This window comes from Myxocyprinus asiaticus, chromosome 35, assembly GCF_019703515.2.
Source record: "Myxocyprinus asiaticus isolate MX2 ecotype Aquarium Trade chromosome 35, UBuf_Myxa_2, whole genome shotgun sequence".
Taxonomy (NCBI): domain Eukaryota; kingdom Metazoa; phylum Chordata; class Actinopteri; order Cypriniformes; family Catostomidae; genus Myxocyprinus; species Myxocyprinus asiaticus.
The window spans coordinates 38,071,056-38,098,999 of NC_059378.1; the positions used below are offsets into that span (position 1 = coordinate 38,071,056).

Consider the following 27,944-nt stretch of genomic DNA (forward strand, 5'->3'; position numbering starts at 1 on the left):
GCCTTGTTGATGTGAGAGGTCAACAGATAATGGCCAGACTGGTTCGAACTGACAAAGTCTATGGTAACTCAGATAACCGCGCTGTACAATTGTGGTGAGAAGAATATCATCTCTGAATGCTATTCTGAGATGCGGGTTGGTGCCGTTTTGGTGGCACGTGGGGGACCTACACTATATAAGGCAGGTGGTTTTAATGTTGCGGCTGATCGGTGTATAGCTATATTGCACAATTTTGCATAAGCAGTAGGCTGTATTTGAGTTAAGGGCACTTTATGCCATTTGCAACCATCTAATTTCTAGTTAAAAAGCTTTACACAATAGTAACCTGATCATATGGCTTTAATGTGTTGTTTATCATCTTTACAAAAAGAGATGACATTGGCTGTGTCTCGTTTGGAAGGCTGCGTCCTCCGGAGGTCGCATTTCTCAGCCGCATATGTCATCGAGGCTGTCTCGTTTCAGAAAAGCGAGTAGGACACTTCGAATTCGACCTTCTTTCACAGGAATTCGAAGGATGCATGAGGTGTAACCTTCGTGGGCCCTCACAACCCACAATTCTTTGCTTCAATGGAAATGTCTAAAAAAAACAATTATGCCAATTTGCCTGTAAATATGATGTTCAAACTAGGGATGGGCATTTTGGTCATTTTGTCTACTCGAGTACTTGTCGAGTACTCGAGGGGCGATTTCATGTTCATAACTGTATATATAATAACATGACTGACAAACATCTATGGCTGCTGCATTGTGCCTTGTTGTTCCAGTGTATCGTCTATTCATTATTATAGGCTGTTATAAAATAATATGTTACAAAATGTACAAAAGATTCAAAATATAATGCATCATATTTTATCATTATGTGAAGATTCGCTGTCCAACTCTGAAAGAATGTGCCCAACGCACGTCTGTCTGTTCTTCCTTCAGGTTACCATAGTAATCTTAGTAAGCACGCACCAGTTTTTTTAAGTGACTGTCTAAACCGTCTATTTTCAAATAAACAGGAGACGCCATAACCATTGTGTTTTTAATATGCGTGTTAAATTGAAGTTCAGTTTGAAGATGCTGCATTGTGTTCCATTTAGCTGCGCTCTGTCTAGCTCTGTCTAGCTGTTTGAAACACTCGCCTGCTGTATATGCACTGCTTCAGCGCGTTAAGTCTACTGCCACACGCCTGGTGTGTGTGTGTGTGTCCCCAAATGTTTGCTCTTGTGAGGAAAGCCGCTATGCTCTGTACTGTTGTTGCTGTGATTCATGAAGTGTTCCATTCAACTCGGAGAGTCTGAATTTCCACCTCGGGAAAGTGCAACGGAATGACATTTTATATTGGACATCTAACTTGGAAACTCGTGCAGAAATCTTCAACTCCCATTTCGTCGAGATGCAGGTGCATGTTACTTCACGCAGGGCAGGGAGGTTTACGGTCAGTGACAAACATTTACTTTTATTAAATAATATCCATTAATGAGTCAAAGTTCTTACATTAAATGATAATAAAACTTTAGCAAACGTTTTTCAGAGACAGGTGTTCAAAACACGGTTAATTACACTCTCTTTTGATTATCGTAATGATAGCATTGCAGTGTTGTATCAGTTTGGTTTCTGTGAGACGTTTCTGACAATCAATGTACCCCTCAAAATCACAATGTAATCAATCTCAAAATAAAAAATAAGCTCCCTCTTTGTGTGTTTAGTTGTCAGGTAATTGTCACTGGATTTAAGTGAAAAGTCACATCATGCACGAACACTATCGATCATCGTTTTCATCATCGATCATTGCTGCCATGTCCGAGTACCCGAGTACTCATGCCCATCCCTAGTTCAAACGCAAGGAATGTTTATTCCCAAGTTGAAGTACCTCAGTAGATGGTGCAGCGTGTATAATATGTATAATTATATTAATATATAATTAAAATGAAGTATTAGACTAAAAGTACACCAGTAAAATCTTTTTTTCTTTTCTCTTTACATCATTATAACTCTCCTAAAATGTACCTCATGCATTCCCTTCCAGAGGGACTTTGTTCCCTTCTCACTCAAAGCGCTCGCGCTTTTTAAAGAGTGGCGTGCTGTCATAGCAACCATGTTACGTTCCGTTTCCGTTTGTCCTACGAAGGCCGTCTCGTTTAAACGAGGCTTGTTTAAAGAAGGACACTCCGTATACTGTAGCCTTCAAAGGACGTGTCCTACCTAGCACACAGCCTTCAAAACAAGACACAGCCAGAGATTCTGGTAAACCAGATAATGGATTCACATGTCAAAAGAGTAACAACCTATTAGCCTTATCTTCACTGAACTAGTGGCAGGTTGTAATCATTTTCCTAAGCACCTGCCTTCAAAGACCAATCCTATATCTGAGAATCAGCATAAGACTGTTTAAAGACTTCAAATGTTTAAAGGTTTAGTGGAGCGCTTTCACTTTCGCTTCCCGCAGCTGACATGAAAATCTGTTTCTTTCAATGAAACGTTGAGGGAATCTCCAATGTACACAATCCAATTCCACTGTAAACAAAGAAACTTCGAGCTGCTAAACCCTGAAACATTTCCAGTGAACATGAAGCTCAAAAACTGAAAAACTGCATTTAAGTGGAAATGTAAATTTATTTATGAAGTTTCTGTTGGAGTCTTTTCAGTGCACAAACCAGTCATTTAAGGTGACAAAATGAAGAAAGAGCTTACCAAGTAGCATAGGACAATCTTTTCAAAAATGTTTCTAAAAGAAATGCTGGATTTTGAACTGTGCACCCCTGTTAGAAAACCAGCCTGATCTCATGAAAATTATGTGACTTTGGCAACATTTATGCAAAGGGACATTACATGGTTCATTACACGTAATGCGGCAGTTCCAAATTGAAATTTGAAGAGAGTTAAATGTTCTCCCCTATAGATCATTTCAAGAATGGAAACAAAAACAAATGAATTAGAATGAATCCAAATGTACAGTTGTGCTCAAAAGTTTGCATACCCTGGCAGAAATTGTGAAATTTTGGCATTGATTTTGAAAAGATGATTGATCATGCAAAAAAAAAACTGTCTTTTATTTAAGGATAGTGATCATATGAAGCCATTTATTATCACATAGTTGTTTGGCTCCTTTTTAAATCATAATGATAACAGAAATCACCCAAATGGCCCTGATCAAAAGTTTACATACCCTTGAATGTTTGGCCTTGTTACAGACACACAAGGTGACACACACAGGTTTAAATGGCAATTAAAGGTTCATTTCCCACACCTGTGGCTTTTTAAATTGCAATTAGTGTCTGTGTATAAATAGTCAATGAGTTTGTTAGCTCTCATGTGGATGCACTGAGCAGGCTAGATACTGAGCCATGGGGAGCAGAAAAGAACTGTCAAAAGACCTGCATAACAAGGTAATGGAACTTCATAAAGATGGAAAAGGATATAAAAAGATATCCAAAGCCTTGAAAATGCCAGTCAGTACTGTTCAATCACTTATTAAGAAGTGGAAAATTCGGGGATCTCTTGATATCAAGCCAAGGTCAGGTAGACCAAGAAAGATTTCAGCCACAACTGCCAGAAGAATTGTTCGGGATACAAAGATAAACCCACAGGTAACCTCAGGAGAAATACAGGCTGCTCTGGAAAAAGACGGTGTGGTTGTTTCAAGGAGCACAATACGATGATACTTGAACAAAAATTAGCTGCATGGTCGAGTTGCCAGAAAGAAGCCTTTACTGCGCCAATGCAACAAAAAAGCCCGGTTACAATATGCCCGACAACACCTTGAAATGCCTCACAGCTTCTGGCACATTGTAATTTGGAGTGACGAGACCAAAATAGAGCTTTATGGTCACAACCATAAGCGCTATGTTTGGAGAGGGGTCAACAAGGCCTATAGTGAAAAGAATACCATCCCCACTGTGAAGCATGGTGGTGGCTCACTGATGTTTTGGGGGTGTGTTAGTTCTAAAGGCATGGGGAATCTTGTGAAAATTGATGGCAAGATGAATGCAGCATGTTATCAGAAAATACTGGCAGACAATTTGCATTCTTCTGCACGAAAGCTGCGCATGGGACGCTCTTGGACTTTCCAGCATGACAATGACCCTAAGCACAAGGCCAAGTTGACCTTCTAGTGGTTACAGCAGAAAAAGGTGAAGGTTCTGGAGTGTCCATCACAGTCTCCTGACCTTAATATCATTGAGCCACTCTGGGGAGATCTCAAACGTGTGGTTCATGCAAGACGACCAAAGACTTTGCATGACCTGGAGGCATTTTGCCAAGACGAATGGGCAGCTGTACCACCTGCAAGAATTTGGGGCCTCATAGACAACTATTACAAAAGACTGCACGCTGTCATTGATGCTAAAGGGGGCAATACACAGTATTAAGAACTAAGGGTATGCAGACTTTTGAACAGGGGTCATTTCATTTTTTAATTTGTTGCCATGTTTTGTTTTATGATTGTGCCATTCTGTTATAACCTACAGCTGAATATGAATCCCATAAGAAATAAAAGAAATGTGTTTTGCCTCCTCACTCATGTGTTCTTTAAAAATGGTACATATATTACCAATTCTCCAAGGGTATTTAAACTTTTAAGCACAACTGTGTGTGTGTGTGTATATATATATATATATATATGGTGGGATTTACACACTTTGGGTGGTGGAAAAACTTTTAATACTAAAAATTCTTATATTTTACTGCAATCTCACCTAAATATCACAGGAGGCCACTTTTCTGAATGCTTACCTCTAGTTTAATTCAGATAGAATGATTATTTTAAGTACACAGTCTACATTATGGCCCTTTTCTTCAGACACTTGTTTCCCAGCAAGACGTAATGCAGTCATGTATTGACTTACATTTATGTTGTTGTTCTTGACAGATACCTTAAACAAATACTTTAACGGGTAGTTAAAGGGCAGTTCACCCAAAAATGAAATTTCTGTCATTATTCACCCTCAAGTCTGTATGAATTTGCCTCTTTCATAAATGAAAAAAGGAGATGTTAGGCAGTATGTCTCAGTCACAATTCACTGTATCTGCATCTTACTTTCCATTCAATAAAAGTGAATGGTGACTGAAACTAACATTCTACCTAACATCTCCTTTTAAGTTCCACCGAAGAAAGTCATACAGGTTTGCAACAACACAAAGGTAAGTGATTACAGAAATTTCCTTTGAGTGAACTATCACTTTAAGAGTACAAGTCAATACTCAGTTACATTAACATTTTTAATTTTAACAAATGAAATCCTGAGAGAACCTTGCTTATATAATATGTATATTAAAGATAGACTGATAATAATATTTTCATTTTATGCTTATTATTAATATTATAGTATTAATATATCATTATTGTTTATGTATATTACATATTTATTAAAACTGCTCTAGGGAAATGAGGTGTAATGAGAAGTTTCTTTTCACCTTGAAGTGGGGCAGTTCTGGTTGCACACAAGAAAATTTGTTTATTTGTTTTATTTTATTTTTTGCTATTTCTGCCTTTCTTGGTGCTGTATTGTTATAATGGAGCGCCACGATATGAAAGGCAGCTAAATTAGATCGCTCCAATGTCACGCACTTGCAATGTTGACAGCTTTGTTGATTATAAAAAAAAGCAATCGTTTTAATGCATCGCTCGCTTACAGAGACGCGGTACAACAAAATTCGCATGTCGAATTAACAGGTTTGTAGATCTGTAACATCTGAATTCAGTAAATATGCACGTCCTCACTGCGCACGCTCACACTGAACTCAACAAGCATTTAATGAGCAGATGAAAGCTGTACAAAGGAGAGAGAGACGCGGAAGAGATGATTTATTTGCGCAGATTGTGGAATTACAGTTTGATACAAAGCCAAGATTACGGATTTGATTTGTTCATTTGTATGGATTGGTTTACAAGTTCTCAGCTACTATACTGCAGGATTGATTAAATTTGTGTGCAATACCCGCAATCCCATGCCGAATTTCAGGCCCTGATAATAATAATAATGGTTTTTATTACTACATTAAGAAATTACAGAATTACTGTATATTAGGCCTACAATTATATTTATAATAACTAATAATAACTATATTAATATTATTACCCAAGTCATATTTCTCCAATAATTTAATAAACTTGTACACGGCATTGTTATAAGATCTGTTAAACCTTCGAGATGATTTCCCTCCTCTACTGTCCACAAAAACCTGGTGTCATAGGGTTGTTTAAGATTTATATAGGAGCTTGTAGTGAACAATTTAAGTGAATTTGGAGCATTGTACATATAATACAGTCAGCGCATGTTACCAAACTGAAACCAACGCAACACGTTTGTTATTCTGTAACACAGGTGTGCTCACTCAGAACAGAGCTGTGCACAAGCATCGCGTGCAGACTGTTTGATTAAATCACAACACAGCATTTGCAGTTTAATATTTACACAAGGTCATATCCAGATTTCAATTTTATCGATGTATCGTTCCGCCCTGCACAATGCAATAGAAAGACGTGTTGTTTTGTGTTATTTCGTGGCACGTGCTAATTTTAATCTCATCACATTCAATTCAGACTGCAAGCTCACAACTTGAGTTTCTTCTTTTACTGTGGCGCTGGAAATTCAGTAATGGCGGAGTGCCGCTGCTGAATAGTGGTGCAGGAAACAGTGTACTGTAGTGCTCGATGCTCATAACAGTGTTTTCCATTCATGAGCCGAGGAGGAGTGTGACACTTCCAGGTCAGTAAACGGGGAAAGGAGGAAGCGGGAACCAACTTACACACTTCACAGTGCTTTATTTTTCACACAAAACTTAGCTTCCTTATAGCTCAACATAAAGTCCTTATTTCAAGGTTCACACCAACGTAAAGGCACGCTACCATCCGCAGCATATTCAGCTTCAGGTCTCTTTCCTCCACTGTGGCTCTCGCCGCTCTTTTATCACCCTCCGGCTTTCACCGTTAACACAAAACAGCTGTCAGAGATCATTTTTACCCAGGTGTCAATCCTTACCGTTCTGTCTCTCCCGGCCTCGTCCTCCACAGACGTTGCTCGGCCACGGCCACATCAACACAAGGAGCTGTCTCCTCACATTCACAAGTGCTCACATTTGCACATGCAAACTATATATTTATCTACTTAAATCGCAGCTTTTGTGGTTAAATAATCTCAATAGGACATAATGTGATTTTAATTTGTGCGCTGAATGTTTACATAATGACATTCATATGTCAGATGCTAATGGTTTTTGCTATCGGAGCATTTTCACAAGCACGAGCGCTGTCTCGGACCCGGTTCCGATAGTTTCGTATAGGTACATCCCAAGTTATTATCGTGAAAGCCCCAAATGGCCAATTATTTGTCATAATCGTCATAATTGTGATCATCGTGAGAGCCCTAATACAGACAATTAATCGTCATAATCGCAATTATTTGTTTGACAATCATCAGCCAAATTTCATAATCGTGACAGCCCTACATGCAATTGTATTCAAGTTTTAAATACATTATTTCAGGTAAATCTAAAAGAAATTAGATTTTTAAATCGACATTGTCTCCCAAGTCCACAATAGGGCGCAACAAATCAACATAACCCAATTAGCACAGTGTTGTAGCAATTGATTATTGCACAGAACATACTGTATCTGGCTGTTAACATGTGTGTAAAATTATAAAGTCAAAATATTTAGCCAGTTCATATCCTCAAATATTAAGTAAAAACGTAAAATGCTTCAATAGACGGTTCTAAGTTAACTTAGTGTTGCACAGCAGCCTATACCGGTGCCATAGTACTACCAGAGACTCAAGCTTCATAATACCAGTAGTACCACAGTGTTTTTCATTAAATACATTTGTATGTATGTGACTAATGCTTTTACAGCAAGGTGCTAATAAGAGAGCATGGCATAGTCAAGACAACCGCCAAAGACCTCCACCTCCCGGGGCCGGTATTTTAAACCAGTCCATCTTTTTCTATGTAAGCATGCGCTAGACGGACGTCTTTGACCATTGCGTCATGTCTCCCTGTTTTTATGGCATCTTGTGCAACGATGCTTTTTTAGACACTGTGTCAATTTAAAAGAAATTCAACCTTTAAAACACATCTCGAGACCTGCATTCTATTTTATTCATTGCACTGCGCCTGTTTTAGCCCAAGAATGTTTTAGCCTGAATCATCAGTGCTTGGCACACAACCAAAATTTGAATGGTCATTTTAGCATTCAAAAGTGCATTTTATCTTAAATTCGCAGAATACTCGAACTTCACATTTTAATTTGACAGCCTTAGACACCATTTTGTCTGATACAGCATATTTATTTTCTATACTGTCAAATCTTACATCTCACTAAACTTTATGAATGTAGCCACCATCTGAAGCTCCAAAAACAGGTCTAGACAAAACCAAACCCAGTTTATACTCTTAGTGACCCGTCTTTATTCTCTTTATCTTTTCAAGGTTGCATCGGGTCACCCTCCCTCCCCTTATGCCTCGGTAAAAAAGCAGCCCGCGTGAGAGAATGTTAGCTCTATGCTTTGTCACCATGTATTACACATTCTGCCAAGCATGTAAAGCCTGTAATGTGTCTAATGCAACATGACCGTTCTCCCTTTCCCCATGGCTATGCTTCCGTGAGAATGTGACATCTCCCCAATAACCACCCGCTGCACTTTCATTTGTTAGCATACCTGATGGAAAAATGAAATCCCCTAGTAACAATCTCAGAACCCCCTGAAAAAAAAAAAACTGACTGAAAAGCAGACATTTCTTAAAGGGATAGTTCATGCAAAATGAAAATTCTGTCATTATTTACTCACCTTTTGATGTGAGACAGAATGACAGCCCTAGTCACAATTCACTTTCATTGCATCTTTTTTCATGTAATGAAAGTGAATGGTCACAGACACTGAACTTTCTGTCTGAGTAAAGTGTAATGTACGATGAATAGCCCCATTAACTGAAATTCCTTAATTTATCCCTGCCCAGAGAAAATCATTCTAGTCTCGAATTACCTGTTCGGCTAGTTGAATTTGAAGTTGTGCAGATGATTTCCATACGACGACTTAAAACTTTTTTTAGACTCATTCTAAAAGAATGAACCCAGCTACACCACCACCACATAAACCTACAAACACACATTTTATCAAATAGAATGGGCCTCAGGGCTCTAGGAAACAAAGAGCAAACTGATCTTCCACAACCATCTCAGATAAACCCACCCCTAACAGAATCTCCAGGGTTCAATTTACTAGGGCCTCAACATCAAGTAAAACCCACTTACAGGCAGTTTGCTCCCCCAGCGCTCCTCTATATAATGTTTTCATCCCACACATCTACACAGTTTAGACCACAAATAAAGAGTAGTCACTGTTACATCCTTCTAATAGACACTGATTAGCCCAAAGTATACTTCGGTCAGATGCCCTAAGTATACGCGCACAGACAAATGAAGTACACTTTGTAAGGCTAGTGTTCGACTGTACACAGAAGCTAAGCATTCACCTCAAAACCGAAGTATACTTTGGAAGTTTGATGACAAAAAACTCAGTACTTAAACGCAAAACTAATCCTACACATTGAGAGGTGCTAGGGACAAGAAAGCAGCTTATTTCAAGCTAAACTACAATTTGAGCTATATTGACAAATTTGAGCTCTATATGTCAGCCAGGCCAATTAATCAGCCAATATTTGGCCATTTTAAATATGATCAGCCTAGTAACCGTAGTGGCTTGGCTGATTCAAAGAAGTTGCCATTCCATCTAGTTCCTAGCGCACGTATACATAGAAAAACACGTTTGGTCTGAACGGACCCTAACTGAGTTTTGAGTAAATTTAGTGCTGCGATATGTACAAGTGTTAATTTAAACCAAAGTCTTTTGGCAGCTGAACTAGTGCACAATTTAATCACGATTGAACAAGCTTGTAAATGTAGTTGGTGTATTAGGGCAACGCTGTGGGGCTATTGGCAGTGGGAACGCAGATCAATTTTGGACTTGCGGCTCAATGTCCGAGGCTACTGGCCAATGGATAGCCCTAGCTCACACTGGTCCGATAGTGGAAAAACGGCTATTGTGTGAGGGAACAGGGCAAAAAGTAGACCTAGGTGTTTATGAAGTGATCCTCTGCCATTTTACATGTGATTTGTGTGAAAGGGAATAACTGACTTTTTGGTTGTAGTGCCTCATGTTTATTTCACCAGGAAAGTGCTGCAATATGTACAATATAAATGTAATTTTGCTCAAATCTATGTATAGTAACATGATTCTATGAGACAAAGCTGCACAGCACAAAAAAAACAGACCTCATCTGCACAATTGTTGGCATCAAGGATATTAAGAAAAGCCTTGCCCCCTTACAACTTATTGTATTTTTAGTCCTGCAGTTCGTTTGATTTTCTTCCGAAACAAGGGCTAAAATTGTTACAATGTTGCATTTTCTTAATGGTTCAGTTCGCTTTCATGATACCTACCTAAGTGCAGTCGGATGAACACCATATTTGGAGCAGTTTCTGTAATCTTACTATGTTTGTACCAATCAAAATCTGTGATGTTAACCAATTTTGCATATGCCTATAAATCCTTATTTCTGTATTTTAAGTTAATTCGCTCCATGAACTCAACTGTAACCTTTATTTCTGATTGTTGCCTTGTGAATTGTCTTCAGTAATCTCTGTAAATTGATTGTAAACTCGACTCTGGGTCTTTGTTCATAATGGTCTCTTTACTGGGTTAAGCTGTATTCCCCAACAACATACAAACAGCAGAAAGAGTGAAGCTACGTAAATATGTTTTTTATCTGTCAAAATGTTGCTAACACCATCCTACCTGTGTCTGTTCTGCTGCTATCCAAAAGCGAGAAACGATTCTACTAAAATTACTTTAGGAACTTTAAGGCTACACAACTCTTATTTTAAACTTGCAATTATATTTATTATAGTCGCCCAAAGCTATATCCATGTTTTGATTATGAATTACAGTGACGTGCTGACCTACAGATTTCTCTTCGCAACATACATCAGGTATGCTCATAGTTTTTATATGGATATTGTTTGGTTTCGTTGGTCCGTTGGGTCGGATTGCATTCTCACCACAAGTGAACAGCTCCAAAGTTCGATTGCAATCGGACCAAGACTATGAATTGGTCTTGGACTGGTCGTTTTGTTGCAGATCCAAGCATGACTGCCATGTTCATATATGCCTAAATGAAGGAAAGGAAGAATATGCAGCAGGTTCAGAAACAAATGCTCCAAACGAGCCATGTGTGAAAACGCCGGAAGAGTTCATTGGTTTGCAGTGAAATCCTGCTTTCCCCTAAAGCAAACATCCCAAATAAATCCATTCCTATCCTCTTTAGCATCTACATTAACATACAAAGAGAATGTTGAAAAGGCTGCACAGCAACAAGCTACTGGGCTGGTTGCTGTTCAAGTGCATTAGAAATATAACAAACACCTGGGAGGGAGACGAACGGACGGGACGAGTGCAAAAGCAAACACCCATCAGCAGATACTGCTGCCACATCCCACAAGTCTGAAAGGGTCAAAGGGGTGAGACATGCGAAGTTAAGGAGATTACACAAATAGCCCTCTGCGAGCCTATAACGCAACAGGCAAAATCTAAATCTCCGTGTTGCTTGGCCCTGCAGAGAGGTTCAACATATGTTTATCACTCGACAAGAGCATGTTGTGCCGCTGAAAGCAGCTCCAATTAGACCTGCCTGCATCTGAATTCTTACTTTCATACAGTACTTTGTGGAAACCTCACTGGTAAATAAACATCACAAAAGCAACACTAAATAATTAGTCTGTTGAGACAGCACAAATGAGAGGAAAAATGAGAGGAAAAACAAGGATGGGAATTGTAAGGAATTTAAAGATTCTGGTTCTGATTCTAATTCCAATTCCATTTAACAGTTCCTTAATAATTGTTTTAGTATTTGAAAAAATTGGGTCTGTTTGGGTGAATCTCATGAAACTGGTCAAGAAAATGTCCTATTTTACTCTTTTAATTGAAACTCATAAGAAATTATAATTTGCATATAGAAAATTAAGCCTATTTTTGGGGCTGTAAATATTTTCACATTTTTTCTCACATTTTATTTTCGGTTACGCATATGTACCCCCAAATTCCCATTGCCACAACGCAAAAAAAGATGGTCATAATGACATTCTCATTACCACAATGTGAAAAAATTAATAACATTTTTAAAGTGTATTGTTTTTTATAGGTCTACATAACAGTTCTACTCTCTTGGTAATGCCTTTTCATTTTTGCATGTTTATTTTGGACACCACAGGTCACGCTGTATGCTTGTTGTTGCTTGCAACCAGCGACGACAAAGCAATTGAAAGATTGTTGTGTTGTTTTTTTTATCTTTAATGCTACTTTCAGATGCTGTAATTGCAGGTAGGATGAAAATAAGGTGCCTTTCCAACTGTTTCTTTTAGAGGTCCACTTATACAAAAACGCTGTTGGTTAAGTCATTAACTAATTAGACAGCAAGGCTGCAAGTCAGCTCCCTTCGCTTTTGTATGCAGTGGAGTATTTTAGTATCGTGTTCCACCCGCTTCAACAAAAGAATGCAAACATTCAAGAACCGTTAAAGAAACCTACTGTCATTAAAATCATTATGTTCCAGTATTTTTTTAAACAGACCTATAGAAAAATTCTTTTTTGTTCCTGTGTTAAAACACAAAGTTTCCACATTAACATGCAAAGAGAAGCAGCCTTGTGCGTCAATGCAAAATTGTATCACGTAAAATGAGAAACAGTTAAGCTCCGCTGTCATTCCTCTTAAATCACTGCTCCATATCAGTCTAGGTCCTGCTGTGCTGATGGAACACCTGCACAGAATTTTTATTTCTTCTCCCAGCAGCCCATTTCCCTCAGCCTCCACTCAATCTCCACTGAACCAGAGGTGTCTGGCCTCTAAAGGTGTCATTACAACAGGAGAGATGGGGATGAGAAGAGAAGAGTGAAAAACCTGCTAGACTAAGAGAGAGACGGATGAAGTGTGAGGAAAAAAGAATGAGCAAAAGAGACAAGAGACACAACCAAGGTAACAAGTGTGAGAGCAAAGAAAAATCAAGATTGAGAAAGAAAAAAAAGAAGGTAGAGAGCAGTCCCTATTAGTTCTGACATCAGTCGTCATCTATTAAGCGTGTCTGAGATTGGCACTTTAAGTCAAAAATGATCTCCAAGCACATGGAGTCTAAGTACAGTAATTATTTTCTACTCATTAAGCCATTTGTTAATGGAGTTTAAAATCAGTCCTGCTTGTGTATGGTCATGATTTTTAAATCATATATCTAGTTAATTTATTAGTTTATTGAAACTAGTATTCTTTATAAACAGAGATACATCTGAAAGCTGGACAAACCAGACCGTAAACAAAAAAAGCTACATCAGCTTAAAACTTAATACATTTTCATGGAAGCTCAAACAAAAATTCCTTAACAAACCAAAAATGTCCTACTGATACAAATGTTACTCTACAAAATAAAAATAAAGACCATATTAAACAGTTTACAGCAATAGTTAGCATTAATAGCTTTGCAAGGCTAAGGCAATTCAACTCAGGTCATTTGAAACCAACAACTCTGGTCCTAACAAAAAGCCTGACATGGTCTTCTGCTGTTGTAGACCATCCGCCACAAAGTCTGATGTGCTGTGCATTCTGAGATGCTATTCTGCTCACTACAATTTACAGAGTGGATATCTGAGTTACAGTAGCCTTTCTGTCAGCTCGAACCAGTCTGGCCATTCTCCGTTGACCTCTCTCATCAACAGGCGTTTCCGTTCGCAGACCTGCCATTCACGGGATGTTTTTTTCTTTTTTGCACCATTCTGAGTGAATTCTAGCGACTGTTGTGCGTGAAAATCCCAGGAGATCAGCAGTTCCAGAAATACTCAAACCAGCCCATCTGGCACCAACGATCATGCCATGCTCCAAATCACTGAGATCACATTTTTTCCCAATTCTGATGGTTGATGTGAACATTAACTGAAGCTCCTGACCCTTATCTGAATGATTTTATGCACTGCAATGCTGCCACACGATTGGCTGATTAGATAATTGCATGGATGATTGTTGGTGCAAGGCAGGTTGGTTTGAGTATTTCTGTAACTGCTGATCAACTTGAATTTTTACGCACAACAGTCTCTAGAATTTACTCAGAATGGTGCCAAAAACAAAAAACATCCAGCCTTGTTGATGAGAGAGGTCAACAGAGAATGGCCAGACTGGTTCACTTTCATTGGAGTCCACCTGTGGCAAATTCAATTGATTGGACATGATTTGGAAAGGCACACACCTGTCTTACAGATCTCACAGCTGAAAATGCATTTCAGAGCAAAATCTAAGCCATGAGGTCAAAGGAACTGCCTGCATAGCTCAGAGACAGGATTGTGTCAAGGCACAGATCTGGGGAAGGCTACAAAAAACTTTCGGCTGCATTGAAGGTTTCCAAGAGCACAGTGGCCTCCATAATTCTTAAATGGAAGATGTCTGGAACAACCAGGACTCTTCCTAGAGCTGGCCACCCAACCAAACTGAGCAATCGGGGAGAAAGGCCTTGGTAAGAGAGTAGACTAAGAACCCAAAGGTCACTCTGGTTGAGCTCCAGAGATCATCTGTTGAGATGGGAGAAACTTGCAAAAGGACAACCATCACTGCAACACTCCACCGATCTGGGCTTTATGGCAGAGTGGCCAGACGGAAGCCTCTCCTAAGTGCAAGCAAAAAAGCACCTCTTAGACTGTGAGAAACAAGATTCTCTGGTCTGATGAAAAGAAGATTGAACTGTTTGGCCTCAATTCCAAGCGTCATGTCTGGAGGAAACCAGGCACTGCTCATCACCTGCGCAATACCATCTCAACGGTGAAGCATGGAGGTGGTAGCATCATGCTGTGGGGTGTTTTTCAGCAGCAGGGACTGGGGGATTGGTCAGGGTTGAAGGAAAGCTGAACACAGTAAAATACAGAGATATCCTTAATGAAAACCTGGTCCAGAGTGCTCAGGACCTCAGACTGGGCCAAAGGTTCACATTCCAACCGGACAATGACCCTATGCACACAGCCAAGACAACGCAAGAGTGGCTTAGTAACAACTCTGTGAATGTCCTTGAGTGGCCACGCCAGAGCCTGGACTTGAACCCAATCAAACATCTCTAGAGAGACCTGAAAATGACTGTCCACCGACAGTCCCCATCCAACCTGACAGAGCTTGAGAGGATCTGCAGAAAAGAATGGCAGAAAATACCCAAATCCAGGTGTGCAAACTTGGTCGCATCATACCCAAAAAGACTTGAGGCTGTAATCGCTGCCAAAGGTGCTTCAACTAAGTACTGAGTTAAGGGTCTGAATACTTATGTCAGTGTGATATTTCAGTTTTTTCTTTTTAATACATTTGTGAGTTATCAAATATCTGGTTATTATGGGGTATGGAGTGTAGACTGATGTGAAAAAAAAAAACAAACATTTAAAGCATTTTAGCATTAGACTGCAACAGAACAAAATGTGAAAAAAAAAAAAAATTAAGGGGTCTGAATATATTCTGAATGAATCTATTTCACTGTATAAATATTTCATGAGAAAGCCCCTCAAATAACAATAATTCAATATATAATGATGAAATAATTATATAAATAGTTATATTTAAATAATTACAAATAATATATTTGTACCTAACATACACTTAGGTTGACTTAAGTCATTAAAACAAATTTTTTTAACCACTCCACAGATTTAATATTAGCAAACTATAGTTTTGGCAAGTCGTTTAGGACATCTACTTTGTCCATGACATGAGTAATTTTTCCAACAATTGTTTACAGACAGATTGTTTCACTTTTAATTCACTATATCACAATTCCAGTGGGTCAGAATTTAACTTTGCCTTTAAGCAGCTTGGAAAATTACAGAAAATGATGTCAAGCCTTTAGACAATTAGCTTCTGATAGGAGCTGTACTGAATTGGAGGTGTACCCGTGGATGTATTTTAAGGCCTAGCTTCAAACGCAGTACCTCTTTGCTTGACATCATGGGAAAATAAAGAAACCAGCCAAGACATAAAAAATAAATAAATAAATAAAAATAAAAATTGTGGACCTCCACAAGTCTGGTTCATCCTTGGGAGCAATTTCCAAATGCCTGAAGGTACCTCGTTCATCTGTACAAACAATAGTATGCATGTATAAACACCATGGAGCCACGCAGCCATCATACTGCTCAGGAAGGAGACGCATTCTGTCTCCTAGAGATAAACGTACTTTGGTGCAAAAAGTGCAAATCAATCCCAGAACAACAGCAGAGGATCTTGTGAAGATGCTGGAGGAAACAGGTAGACAAGTATCTATATCCACAGTAAAACGTGTCCTATATCGACATAACCTGAAAGGCTGCTCAGCAAGGAAGAAGCCACTGCTCCAAAACCGCCATAAAAAAGCCAGACTACAGTTTGCAAGTGCACATGGGGACAAATATCTTACTTTTTGGAGAAATGTCCTCTGGTCTAATGAAACAAAAATTTAACTGTTTGGCCACAACCATCATTATGTTTGGAGAAAAAAGGGTGAGGCTTACAAGCCGAAGAACACCATCCCAACTGTGAAGCATGGGGGTGACAGCATCATGTTGTGGGGGTGCTTTGCTGCAGGAGGGAGGAAAATTATGTGGATATATTGAAGTAACATCTCAAGACATCAGCCAGGAAGTTAAAGCTTGGTCGCAAATGGGTCTTTCAAATGGACAATGACCCCAAGCATACCTCCAAAGTTGTGGCAAAATGGCTTAAGGACAACAAAGTCACGGTATTGGAGTGGCCATCACAAAGCCCTGATCTCAATCCAATAGAAAATTTGTGGGCAGAAGCATGTGAGCAAGGAGGCCTACAAAACTGGCTCAGTTACACCAGTTCTGTCTGATTGTGAGAAGCTTGTGGAAGGCTACATAAAAACGTTTGACCCAAGTTAAACAATTTATAGGCAATGCTACCAAATAATAACAAAATGCATGTAAACTTCTGACCCACTGGGAATGTGATGAAAGGAATAAAAGCTGAAATAAATCATTCTCTCTACTATTATTCTGACATTTCACTTTCTTAAAATAAAGTAGTGATCCTAACTGACCTAAGACAGGGAATGTTTTCTATGATTAAATGTCAGGAATTGTGAAAAACTGAGTTTAAATGTACTTGGCTAAGGTGTATGTAAACTTCTGACTTCAACTGATATATATTAATATAAAAAAATTTGATAATTAAAATGCATTACATTATGGGGGCCTGGGTAGCTCAGCGAGTAAAGACGCTGACTACCACCCCTGGAGTCACGAGTTCAAATCCAGGGCATGCTGAGTGACTCCAGCCAGGTCTCCTAAGCAACCAATTCGCTTGGTTGATAGGGAGGGTAGAGTCACATAGGGTAACCTCCTCGTAATCGCTATAATGTGGTTCTCGCTCTCGGTGGGGCACGTGGTGAGTTGTGCGTGGGTGCCATAGAGAATAGGGTGAAGCCTCCACACACGCTATGTCTCCGTGGTAATGCGGTCAACAAGCCACGTGATAAGATGCGCAGATGACGGTCTCAGACGTGGAAGCAACTGAGATTCGTCCACCACCAACCGGATTGAGGTGAGTCACTACGCCACCAAGAGAATGCATTACATTATTGTGGCAGAGAAGTTCAGCATTGATAAGACAATGCAAATAGCGGCTTTAGAATACAATGTATTGTTTATTTGCATATTATAGAACATAAGCCAATCATTGGCCTACAGTTCACAGCAATCCATTTTGCAATTTAATTTGTCAATCTGTCTGAGAGTTATACTGAGGGCTTGTCTAAGGGTGCATCAATGAACCTGCGTCAGATGGACGCTTTTGAAGCGTCTCACTTTGGTTGCGTCACATCAAGTCGCTATGTCAAGTTTAGCGTAGTTTAGTACTTAGGTATAGTAAGTACTTGTATGTAGGTATAGTAACGTGATTCTGAGACCAGGTCCAGGTTGAGCTGTTAAGTAGGCATAACTGAAGAATTTTTCTAGTAGTGAAAGAAACCACAGCGAATGTTTTCTTATGTTAGCACTTATTGAATAAACCTTATGAGTGCTTTATTGATTTCCATGTTATTCCACATCTTATGAAACCACAACAGTGCTCAAAGATCGAGACTCCAACGCATTACCTCATTTATCCAAAAGAGTTTTTATGATGATAAATAGTTTCATTAGCACCCAAGAGCTACCAAGGAATTCCCTGACAATTTTCTCTCTGTTGTTATTAAGTAAATTGTGTATAAACTACACACTTGTTGTTAGTGAGTGCACAGTTTCAAATGGGGAGTATTTGTTCATGATGGAGGCTTTCAGTGTGTACCTTTGATTCATTTGAAGTGCGTCCCTCAATTTGTGCGTCTCAGAGGACGTGGAATGGAATAAGGCGATCCATAAATCTGCCTCTGTAGAGGGTCTCTGAAGAGATGCTGCTAATTGTTTGACGACTGCAGCATGTTGCTCCAATTAATTCCCCAACAAGATTACACACTTTTAGGTGTACATTACGCTTACATTTGAAGAGAGAAAAAATTTGTCTAATAACAAGTTTGATGACAACAGTTGGATTTGCAGGTAACCTTTTTTTTTTAGGCAAGGCTTAGCAAAGAGTCAGTTCATACATACTACTTGTACTTGGTTGGACCAATGTCACTCCTTACTTTCTATCTGCTTCAAGCATTTTCTCACTTCTAGACAACAGAACAGTCCTACAGATAAGATTATGGTGCACAAGACACAGCCGTCACTATTTACCACCTCTGATGTTTGTTATCAGACCTTAGGTGGAGGTGTTGATCGGCCAATATGTCGAACTTCAGAGTCTGTTAAGATAAAGAGCAGGTCTCTGTAGACTATGTTAGGCAACAGCTATGCAATTGGCTTTGTATTTCAATAAAATAACCATACAGTAATACAGAAACTAAAGAAAAATTAAAAAAATTAGCTTTATCTGAGAAAACAAATGGCTACATCAAATTAAGCTGGTCTGACTGCCTAATCTTACTCTAAAACAATTAAAAGTAGCCTGATTGTTGTCAGTAGCCTTGTTACATGCTTTGCTCTACATCTCAAGGTTAATTCTGTTTTATTTCATATATAGCTGGGAACATGAATAAGGGTACACAATGAGAAGACATCCTTAAAAAGGGGCATGTCTTATGATTCTTGTGTAATACTGACTTTGTTACACCACAAAACGCACTGAGTACAAGAAACACCCAGCTTTGTACAAGCCTAGATTAAAAGCGACAATTAAATTAGAAGTATAAACTAAACTAATTTTTTAGGGGAAAAAACATACGCCATTAACAAATATCAACAGGCAAGCTTGTGTGCACACTACAGAAGACCTCACAGAAAACATTTGGGAAAATCATACAGTCTATAGCTGTCAGCTTTCAAGTGCCAGGTACTTTTGAGAACAATGTCAACATGCAGACAACGGTTGGTTTTAAAGACCAGGAAGTATGGTAAATAATGAGAACCACAGAAAGAGGCCTGCATCGAGAAAAATAGTTAACATTCAAAGAAATCCTCATTCAGCTTCGAGAGCTCTTGAACAGTGGTCGACCGATATGGGTTTTTTAATGGCCGATGCCGATATCTAGAGGGCAGGGTGGCCGATAAGCCGATAGATCACACAATTTAATATAGTAAATAACATAAACATAAAATTGCTAAAAATTAATAATACACTCTTATTTAGCACTATATTTACTCAATTTCAAACAAAACTTTAACTTTGTAAAAAAGAAAAGAAAAAATTATATTGTATTTTAAATGGTAGATAGCAGTTTCTTCTGATTTCTGATTAGTCATCAAATCTGAATCATTTATTTGCACATTAAGAAATTGTTAATATATTAGGAAGGAAATAACAGTACACATAGTAGTCCAGCAACCATGGATGGCATGTCCACGTTAGCAATCGCATTTTCTAAAAAATACAGAATCAAACCAATTGTACATACAGTACATAGAGATTAAGATATTTACTCATAGCACACGTTAAGTGCTTTTACCTTGAAGTCGCACCAGAGTCTATTTAGCAGACACGGGCCTCTTCTATTAAATGAATAGGGACAAATTAGAACGTCCAGCTGCAGCCAACGGATGTAGATAGGAAGTCCCGCCTTACAAGTTAAAGTGGCAATCACCTTTTAGATACAGACATCGCCTGTCAATCAACTTGAGAACGCGCATGCGCATTAGCTATAAAAGCTGGGAAAATTGAATTTTTTTTTCGTAAACTGAGGTAAAGCACCATTTATGATACCAGTGTTGTCAGATTTGAATGGTAATTTGAAATATGTTCTTTGATCATAATCTTGACACACTGTTTTGGAGATTCCAGTCTTTCCCCATTCAAGTAGATACGAGCTGCACTGTTATGAATGGAAATAGCCTCCCGAGAGTGTTCCAAAAATGGCCACCAGTGGACTGACTTGCTAGAAAGCCTTTGGTTGCACTCACACACTCGTGCGAATCCAGCGCGAGCAGCAATCTCCTGTAAGTTTAAACAGCCTGGATCGACTGCTTGGATTGTCTTCATGATTTGTGAAGAGGAACTTTTGATCCTGAAGTTTTGATTCTAGCTGATAGAATATGCGCTTCAGAGGAAGATATTAGATGAGCGTTCGACGGGAAGAAAACACTGGATTTTCATGAGGTTCGTGAATTACATCTGTTTAAACAAGATATCTGCATATTTGCAAATGGTATATAATAGAAGCTTTATTGATATTTGCCTTTTATCATTAGAAAAGAAAGTTAAAAGTGACAGGGAACTGCTGAGGAGAGACTTTTAGAATACATGCTTTAGAGGTAAATAAATGAGCACTTCACAGGATGCTGGATCTGCTCAAGTTATGTGAGGTTGGTTTATTACATCTGTTTAAACGAGATATGTGCATATTAGTAGACAGTATTCACTGGCGGCCAAAAGTTTGGAATAATGTACAGATTTAGCTGTTTTGGAAATTGGTACTTTAATTCACCAAAGTGGCATTCAACTGATCACAATTATAGTAAGGACATTACTGAGGTAAAAATCAGCACCATCACTATTTGATACCTTACCCTTGAGTAATCATGCTAAATTGCTAATTTGGTACTAGAAAAATCACTTGCCATTATATCAAACATAGTTGAAAGCTATTTGGTTCGTTAAATGAAGCTTAACATTGTCTTTGTGTTTGTTTTTGAGTTGCCACTGTATGCAATAGACTGGCATGTCTTAAGGTCAATATTAGGTCAAAAATGGCAAAAAAGAAACAGCTTTCTCTAGAAACTCATCAGTCAATCATTATTTTGAGGAATGAAGGCTATACAATGCTTGAAATTGCCAAAAAACTGAAGATTTCATACAAATGTGTACACTACAGTCTTCAAAGACAAAGGACAACTGGCTCTAACAAGGACAGAAAGAGATGTGGAAGATCAGATGTACAACTAAACAAGAGGATAAGTACATCAGAGTCTCTAGTTTGAGAAATAGATGCCTCACATGTCCTCAGCATCAGAGCCACTGAAGACACAGTGGACAAGTTTCGTTTTTGAAGCAAATGTGCCCCAAAACATACCAAAATTCGTGTATGTTTGTGCAAATCATTTTACACTGGACTTCTTTGTGAATGAGGGTCAATATAAAGCAGGATGGGATTTTCAACAAAAAAAATTGACTGTCAAGCATGGATCAGTACCATCTGTTTGTGTTCCAGCTTTATATCCTGAAGATGTAAGTGTCGCACTTTATATTTTGTGAATGTTTGCAAATCGCCTTTCCAAATGTGCTTGTTAGCTGATTCCACGGCTAATGCAGCTGAAGTTACCATTGTCTCTGATTGTATTCACGGAGACCAGAGTTATGTCGTTATAGCTTGTTTGCAAATGACATCATGTCACTGCGTTGCTGTGGTGTGAAATGCAGATGGAGGGCAGGAAGTGATTTTCTACATAAGAAGCACTATCACAAACTCAAAATACCTATGTTTTGCATCGTTTACGTTGCGACTTCTGCCGGAGTCTCTCCATCAGTGTCCGACTCTGGTTCATACATATATGGCTGAACTCCGGTATTTACGGTGTCAGTCATATTGGTTCTGATTTGTTGTTGCTATAGTACCGGAAGCACGAGCTGTGTTTCCTCTTCTGGAAAGGGGGCAGGGAGCAGCAGCTCATTTGCATTTAAAGAGACACACGAAAACAGCGTGTTTTTGATTCCAGCCAAAAAGAGGCATTTACAACATGGTATAATAAATGATCCGTGGGGTAATTTGAGCTGAAACTTCATAGTCACATTCTGGGGACACCTGACACTTATATTACATCTTGTAAAAAGGGGCATAATAGGTCTCCTTTAAGAAACAAATTGGCCAAAGGGGAAAATTTATCGGCCGATGCTGATAATTAAAAAGTCAGAATATAGGCCGATTTATCAGCCTTGCCGATATATCAGTCGACCACTACTCTTGAATGATAGATTTAATCAAAAAAACCCTAAATAAAAAGCAATAGGTCACAAAGTAAAAAAATAAAAAACATCCATTTGCTACCTGCATTAACAGCTGTCTAGATAAACAAAGTTTTACAAATTTCACTGGCGCCTATTCAAACTCTCTATATGAAAGCACATTTAGAATCTTAACTCACTGACATGCGACTTTCAAGTACTTTTGAGCACTTACTTTTCTTTTCAAAATGACCACACTGGATAGGCATTTCTAAAATGTCTTTAGAATGAAAGTCAGACCAAAATTATTAGGAAACAAGGGCAAAAATGCCTTTAACTTGCATTTCCAACCAAAAATGAGATAAGAGTTAAAATCTATTTCCTTCAGGAAATGTTTTATGAGATTCATGGACGTTACTTAAAGGGTCACAACACCCCCAGTTTCAGCACAGTTGAGCTCTCACCACATTTTTAAAAGATGCACTCAAAGTGGGCATGATCAGCAGCAGAGTGAGGGGAGAAGGGGGTGTGAACTCATCCAGTCACTCTGCTTTATTTTAATAATGCAGTTAACAGCATCAAAGATTCTCACAATTGCTCGTAACAGAATGCACAAATACATTATACACTGTTTTGTAAGCTCATAATACATTACTCACACTGGTAATTTATATCTGTAATTTAATACGCAAATAAATGCCAAGCCAATGCACTCTGTATCGAAAATATGTTACAGTTTTTTTTACACTTTAATAACTTTTGAGACTCATTCCAAGACGACGATTTACAAATATAAGTGCTTAGATCGGTTAACACACTTACAATAGGATGGATGGATACAAAAATTATATATTATATATTTATTTATTTTTATTTTTTTGGCGTTATGAGATCCAGCTTTTGATACTTAGGACCACTGAGGGACTCATACACAACTATTACATAAGGTGCAAAGTACAAATATTCGTTGATGCTCAAGAAGGCAAACACAGTACTATATGCATATTATACTTTATGTAAATACCTGTTATGTAGATTCTAAAGGGCAGTACTTAATAAAAAATAAAAAAAAAGATATTTTATCTCTTATATTTGTATAAATTATAAAAGGGGTGTGAAAACCTATGCGACAAAAGAGAATGTAAATTTGAGCATATATATTACACACCCGAATAGAGAGCTATCAGTTGTCTTTTCTTCAGCTTTCTATCTTGTTTCTGACCAGCAATCTAAATCAAGCAATTCTGTGATGTGGCAACTAAAATAGCCATTTGGCTCCTAAATGTTTCAGTTTAGGAACCAGTGGCTCCTTAGTCATTTTTTTTAGTCTGAAGCCCTGATCAAGTGAGTAGTACTATTATGTTTAAATACTGTAAAATTTAAATAATCTTTTTTTTTTTTTTTTTTTTTGCATTGCAGTAATGAGAACTGAGGTGGAAAATTAGCGTAATTGTCATGAAAATAATGTCACAATGTACAAAACCGTAATGGCCCAAAAATTAGATGTAATTTTCTAAATGCAAAACATTATTTACATTTTTTTATTCTTGATAAAACAAGTAAAATAGGAGCAGGACATTTTCTGGACAGGATTCGTGAGGTTATGTGGGCTTGGGCACAAAATACACACCTTGTTTTTTGTTAATCAGAAACCCTCCCAATGATGACGGATTATGCATAATTCACATTTTAACATTTTGAAGTCACCTTCAGTTTACATAGTAATAAATATATTTACTGCCAAACTCTTAAAAGAATAGTCTGGTTTCAATACCAATTAAGCTCAGATGACAGTATTTGTGACAATGATGATTACAACAAAAAATAACTTCGACTTGCCCCTCCTTTTCTTAAAAAAAAAAAAAAAAAAAAAAAAGCAAAAATCGAGGTTCCAGTCAGGCACTTACAATGGAAGTGAATGGGGCCAATACGTAAACGTTAAAATACTCACTGTTTCAAAAGTATAGCCACAAGACATAAACGATATGCGTGGTAACGTGATTTTAATGTGATAAAAATCTCTGACTAACCTTTTCTGTGTAAAGTTTTATCCAATTGTACAACTTTGACGATGTAACGCCATAAACTCTAACAATGCTTTAAACAACTTAACAGCTCAAATAATACACAAGTTTAACAGGAGAATTAATATAAGTGCTTTTATAAAATTATAAGCTTCACATTTCTGCCTTTAAACAATACAAAAATTGGCCCCATTCACTTCCATTGTGCCTTACCATAATCTTTTATTTATTTATTTTTTTGCAATATTTTGCAATATTATGCCACAATTGCTGTTGATTTAGCTTAACTTGTACTGAACCCAAGAATATCTCTGCTAAGGACCCTAACATAATTTGCAACTTAGTCTAAAAATGCAAATTCCTCAACAGATGGCATCTTGTTTATTTCAGCTAATTTTAATTGTTTGTTAAAACCTGTTAGAAAACAGCAAAACTTTGTGGGATTTTATAATGCAAATAAGAGCTTTCATGGCATGCTGTATATATAGAAACCCCTAGGATAAGCAGTCACCCATAAAAACAAAAAACAAAGAAAGTATACCTGTATTTCCTCATAGGCCTCGTCAACGGTGGTAACTTGGTGCTGTTCGTGTAAGGCGGGTTCATCACAGAAGAAGCACACCAAGCTCTTGTCACTTAGGCAGAAGAGCTTGACCTTTTCATGGTCCTTGCAAGGGTACAAGTTTCTCTGGGCATTGAGGATGGCGTCCAGAGGGAATGCGGCGTACCTCTCCACGATGTTGGAGAGCTTCAGGCTCGGGGACAGCAGCGGATCCGTGAAGGTCCTCCTGCACTCGGGGCAGTCTCGTATCCCGTGATGCTCCTGCCTGCTCCAGTGCTCAGTGATACACTTACGACAGAAGTAGTGCTCGCAGCCGAAACTGACCGGGTCTTGATAAATGCTCAGACAAATGGAACACAAGAGCTCATCCTTCAGACAGCAAGCCATTTGAATCTATGGAGGGGTCGGATCATGCACTCTGAAAAAAGTATGATGCACAAACACTGATTTGGAATGGGCTTTTCAATCAAAACTGTGCTTTGTGAGGGTTGAAAATGCTTCCTTTGACTAATTCGGGAAGTGTTCTGGAAAAGAAGACCATAAACAGAGAAAATATGTTAGCACACTGAAAAATGCATTTCAAATTTGAAAGAGATACCTCATGCAAAATGAAAAATCTGTCATTGTTTAGTCACCCTCCTGCTGTTCCAAACCTGTATGACTTTCTTTTCTCCATGGAACACAAAAGTAATCATTAGGCAGAGTGTTAGCCACATGAAGTTTCATTTTTGGGTGAACTATCCCTTTAATATAGATTTCTCACTAAACAGAGCAGAAAAAGTGAAAGTATCCCACCATATTCACCAGTTTAACTGTATAAAGAATTAGAGACATGGACTTTGCACTAGAGAATGATACATTGTTGAGTAAACACAGATAAGAGTGAAAACAGCCATTGATTGAAAGCTTACAAGAGAATCTGAAATTCTGATCTCCCCCTTAATTAAAAGACATTAATCTAGAAAACGTATTTTAATCCAAATGTAATCGTAGATTTTCACAGGGTTCAAAGAGACCCTTTCAATTTATCACTTTAAAGACTACATTTTCACTCAAAAAAATATATTCCCTCCCTAACAAAAAACATAAACCAGGTTTTTTTCAATGTTGGGTGTAATGCATTACTAAGTAATTAATTACTGTAATTAAATTACTTTTTCATTGAAAAAATTAAAGGGATTACTCTAGATTTTTCAGTAATTTAGTTACAGTTACTTCTGATGTAATTGTGTTAAATAATGTATAGACTCTAGAACAATTCTATATAAAACAATAGTGAATTTAAAATCGAAATTTAATGTCTAATGTTAAAATGTATGTTTTCTAATTTAACGCTGCCCCCTTAAATTCTTTGGCCAGTTCATGAAAATTGTATTTTATATGATTTATTTGAAAGAATTAAAAGGTCGAGGTTGAGAAGTCTTTTAGAAAGTAATTAGTAATATGTAATGCAGTTACTTTTCAGACAGAGTAATTAGTACAGTAATGTAATTACACTGTAGAAGATGTAATTAGTAATTAATTACTTTTTAGAGTAACTTACCCAACACTAGTTGTTTTACAATATCGGCTGTCACTCAGTCACCATTTCAATGGTACCTATTCGGATCCATTTATAGGAAGAAAATATATATATATATATATATATATATATATATAAGAATTGAATAACTTGAAATTATTCTAAATGATATTACATGAATATTTAAAAGTCCTTAGTCTCGAAATATTGGTTATTTTGAACAGAATCATCGGTATAAAAATCAGAAAGCACCATGACAATCGCACAAAAGTTATGACTGGCACTGCTTTGTGTCAGCCACAACAACAACAGCTTTAAACCATCTTTTCTGCATTTTTCAACATTATTTTCCTAATGTTTATCAAAACCAGCTGCTAAATAATTAGCCAGCTAGCTGAATGTGTAAACAGATTTTCACCTTATTCGCTTACCGTAAACGGTCCTGACTCGTTACAGACTGAAAACATCCGCTTGTCACATAATTAGAATAGAAGGTTGTTGTTTTAATTGGACATTTTTAATCACCTCAGATTCTTTGACACTGAGACAACGGACCGCACGCGCAGCTCCTCGCACTCCCAATGCTCGAGACTCAATCCAGCGGAGCACAGCAACGGAGCGCACCAACTTCACACATGAAACCCTTCACAGGGGTGATACACAAAACAGGATAAAGCAACGGACACTTTACAGCATGTGCTATTTAGACGTTACGCCACATATATATTGTTTATGTGTGTGTGTTTTTTTAATCTAGTTGGATTTGTGGAGGATATGTAAAGGATGTTTAACACGGACGAAGGCTGACTCCCCCTGCTGTCGTAATGGTACAGCTCCGGATTCCTCATTATAAACAGAAATGAGCAGATGATCATACTAATTGCAGGTCGAACAAGGACATACGTTTGTTTTTATAGGAATAGCTGAGAATACTATTGCATTATTTAAATGAAGGAAAATTGAGCCAAATCAAATACATACATAAAAAATGGTCAGAATTATAACATCATAGAAAAGAGTTGGTTTACGTTTATTCCGCAAAACAAATGTTTTAATTTTTTGGCTTTTTGTGTGCAAACAAGGAAATTCGTCAACAGAAACTGGCAAAAGTGTATTGTGATTCTACTTAATAAAATTATTATTATAATTATTACTAAAATAAAACATGAAATATCATCATTAGTCATACATAATATATTTAGTAAGGTTTATTCTTAAACAATCTGGTAATGGAACAGGAGAAAATATCCTTCTATGTTCTATGAAAACACTTACAAAACATACCATGGATGGTATATTGTTTTTCGGCCTGTACCGTAGTAATACCATGGAAATGTATTTAGTTATTTTACTAACTGGAGGATCATTTTAATACCATGGT

General features: G+C 37.8%; 1 protein-coding gene across 6 annotated transcripts in view; it reads right to left on the reverse strand.

Moving 5' to 3' along the window:
• LOC127426601 (E3 ubiquitin-protein ligase TRIM62-like) overlaps positions 1-27,153 on the reverse strand; it is a 77,595-nt gene extending 50,442 nt beyond the window's left edge. The window contains exons 1-3 of one of the 6 annotated variants that reach the window (XM_051673521.1): positions 26,995-27,147; positions 26,585-26,640; positions 25,021-25,459 (exon numbers count right to left, since the gene is read on the reverse strand). In XM_051673521.1, the coding sequence (XP_051529481.1) occupies positions 25,021-25,428 (408 nt within the window). In that variant the 5' untranslated portion in view covers positions 25,429-25,459; positions 26,585-26,640; positions 26,995-27,147. Of the gene's footprint in view, positions 1-25,020; positions 25,566-26,584; positions 26,641-26,981 lie in introns of all 6 variants that reach the window. The other 5 variants (XM_051673517.1, XM_051673519.1, XM_051673520.1 and 2 more) reach the window with 5 other exon arrangements.
• Positions 27,154-27,944: the final 791 nt, after the last annotated feature.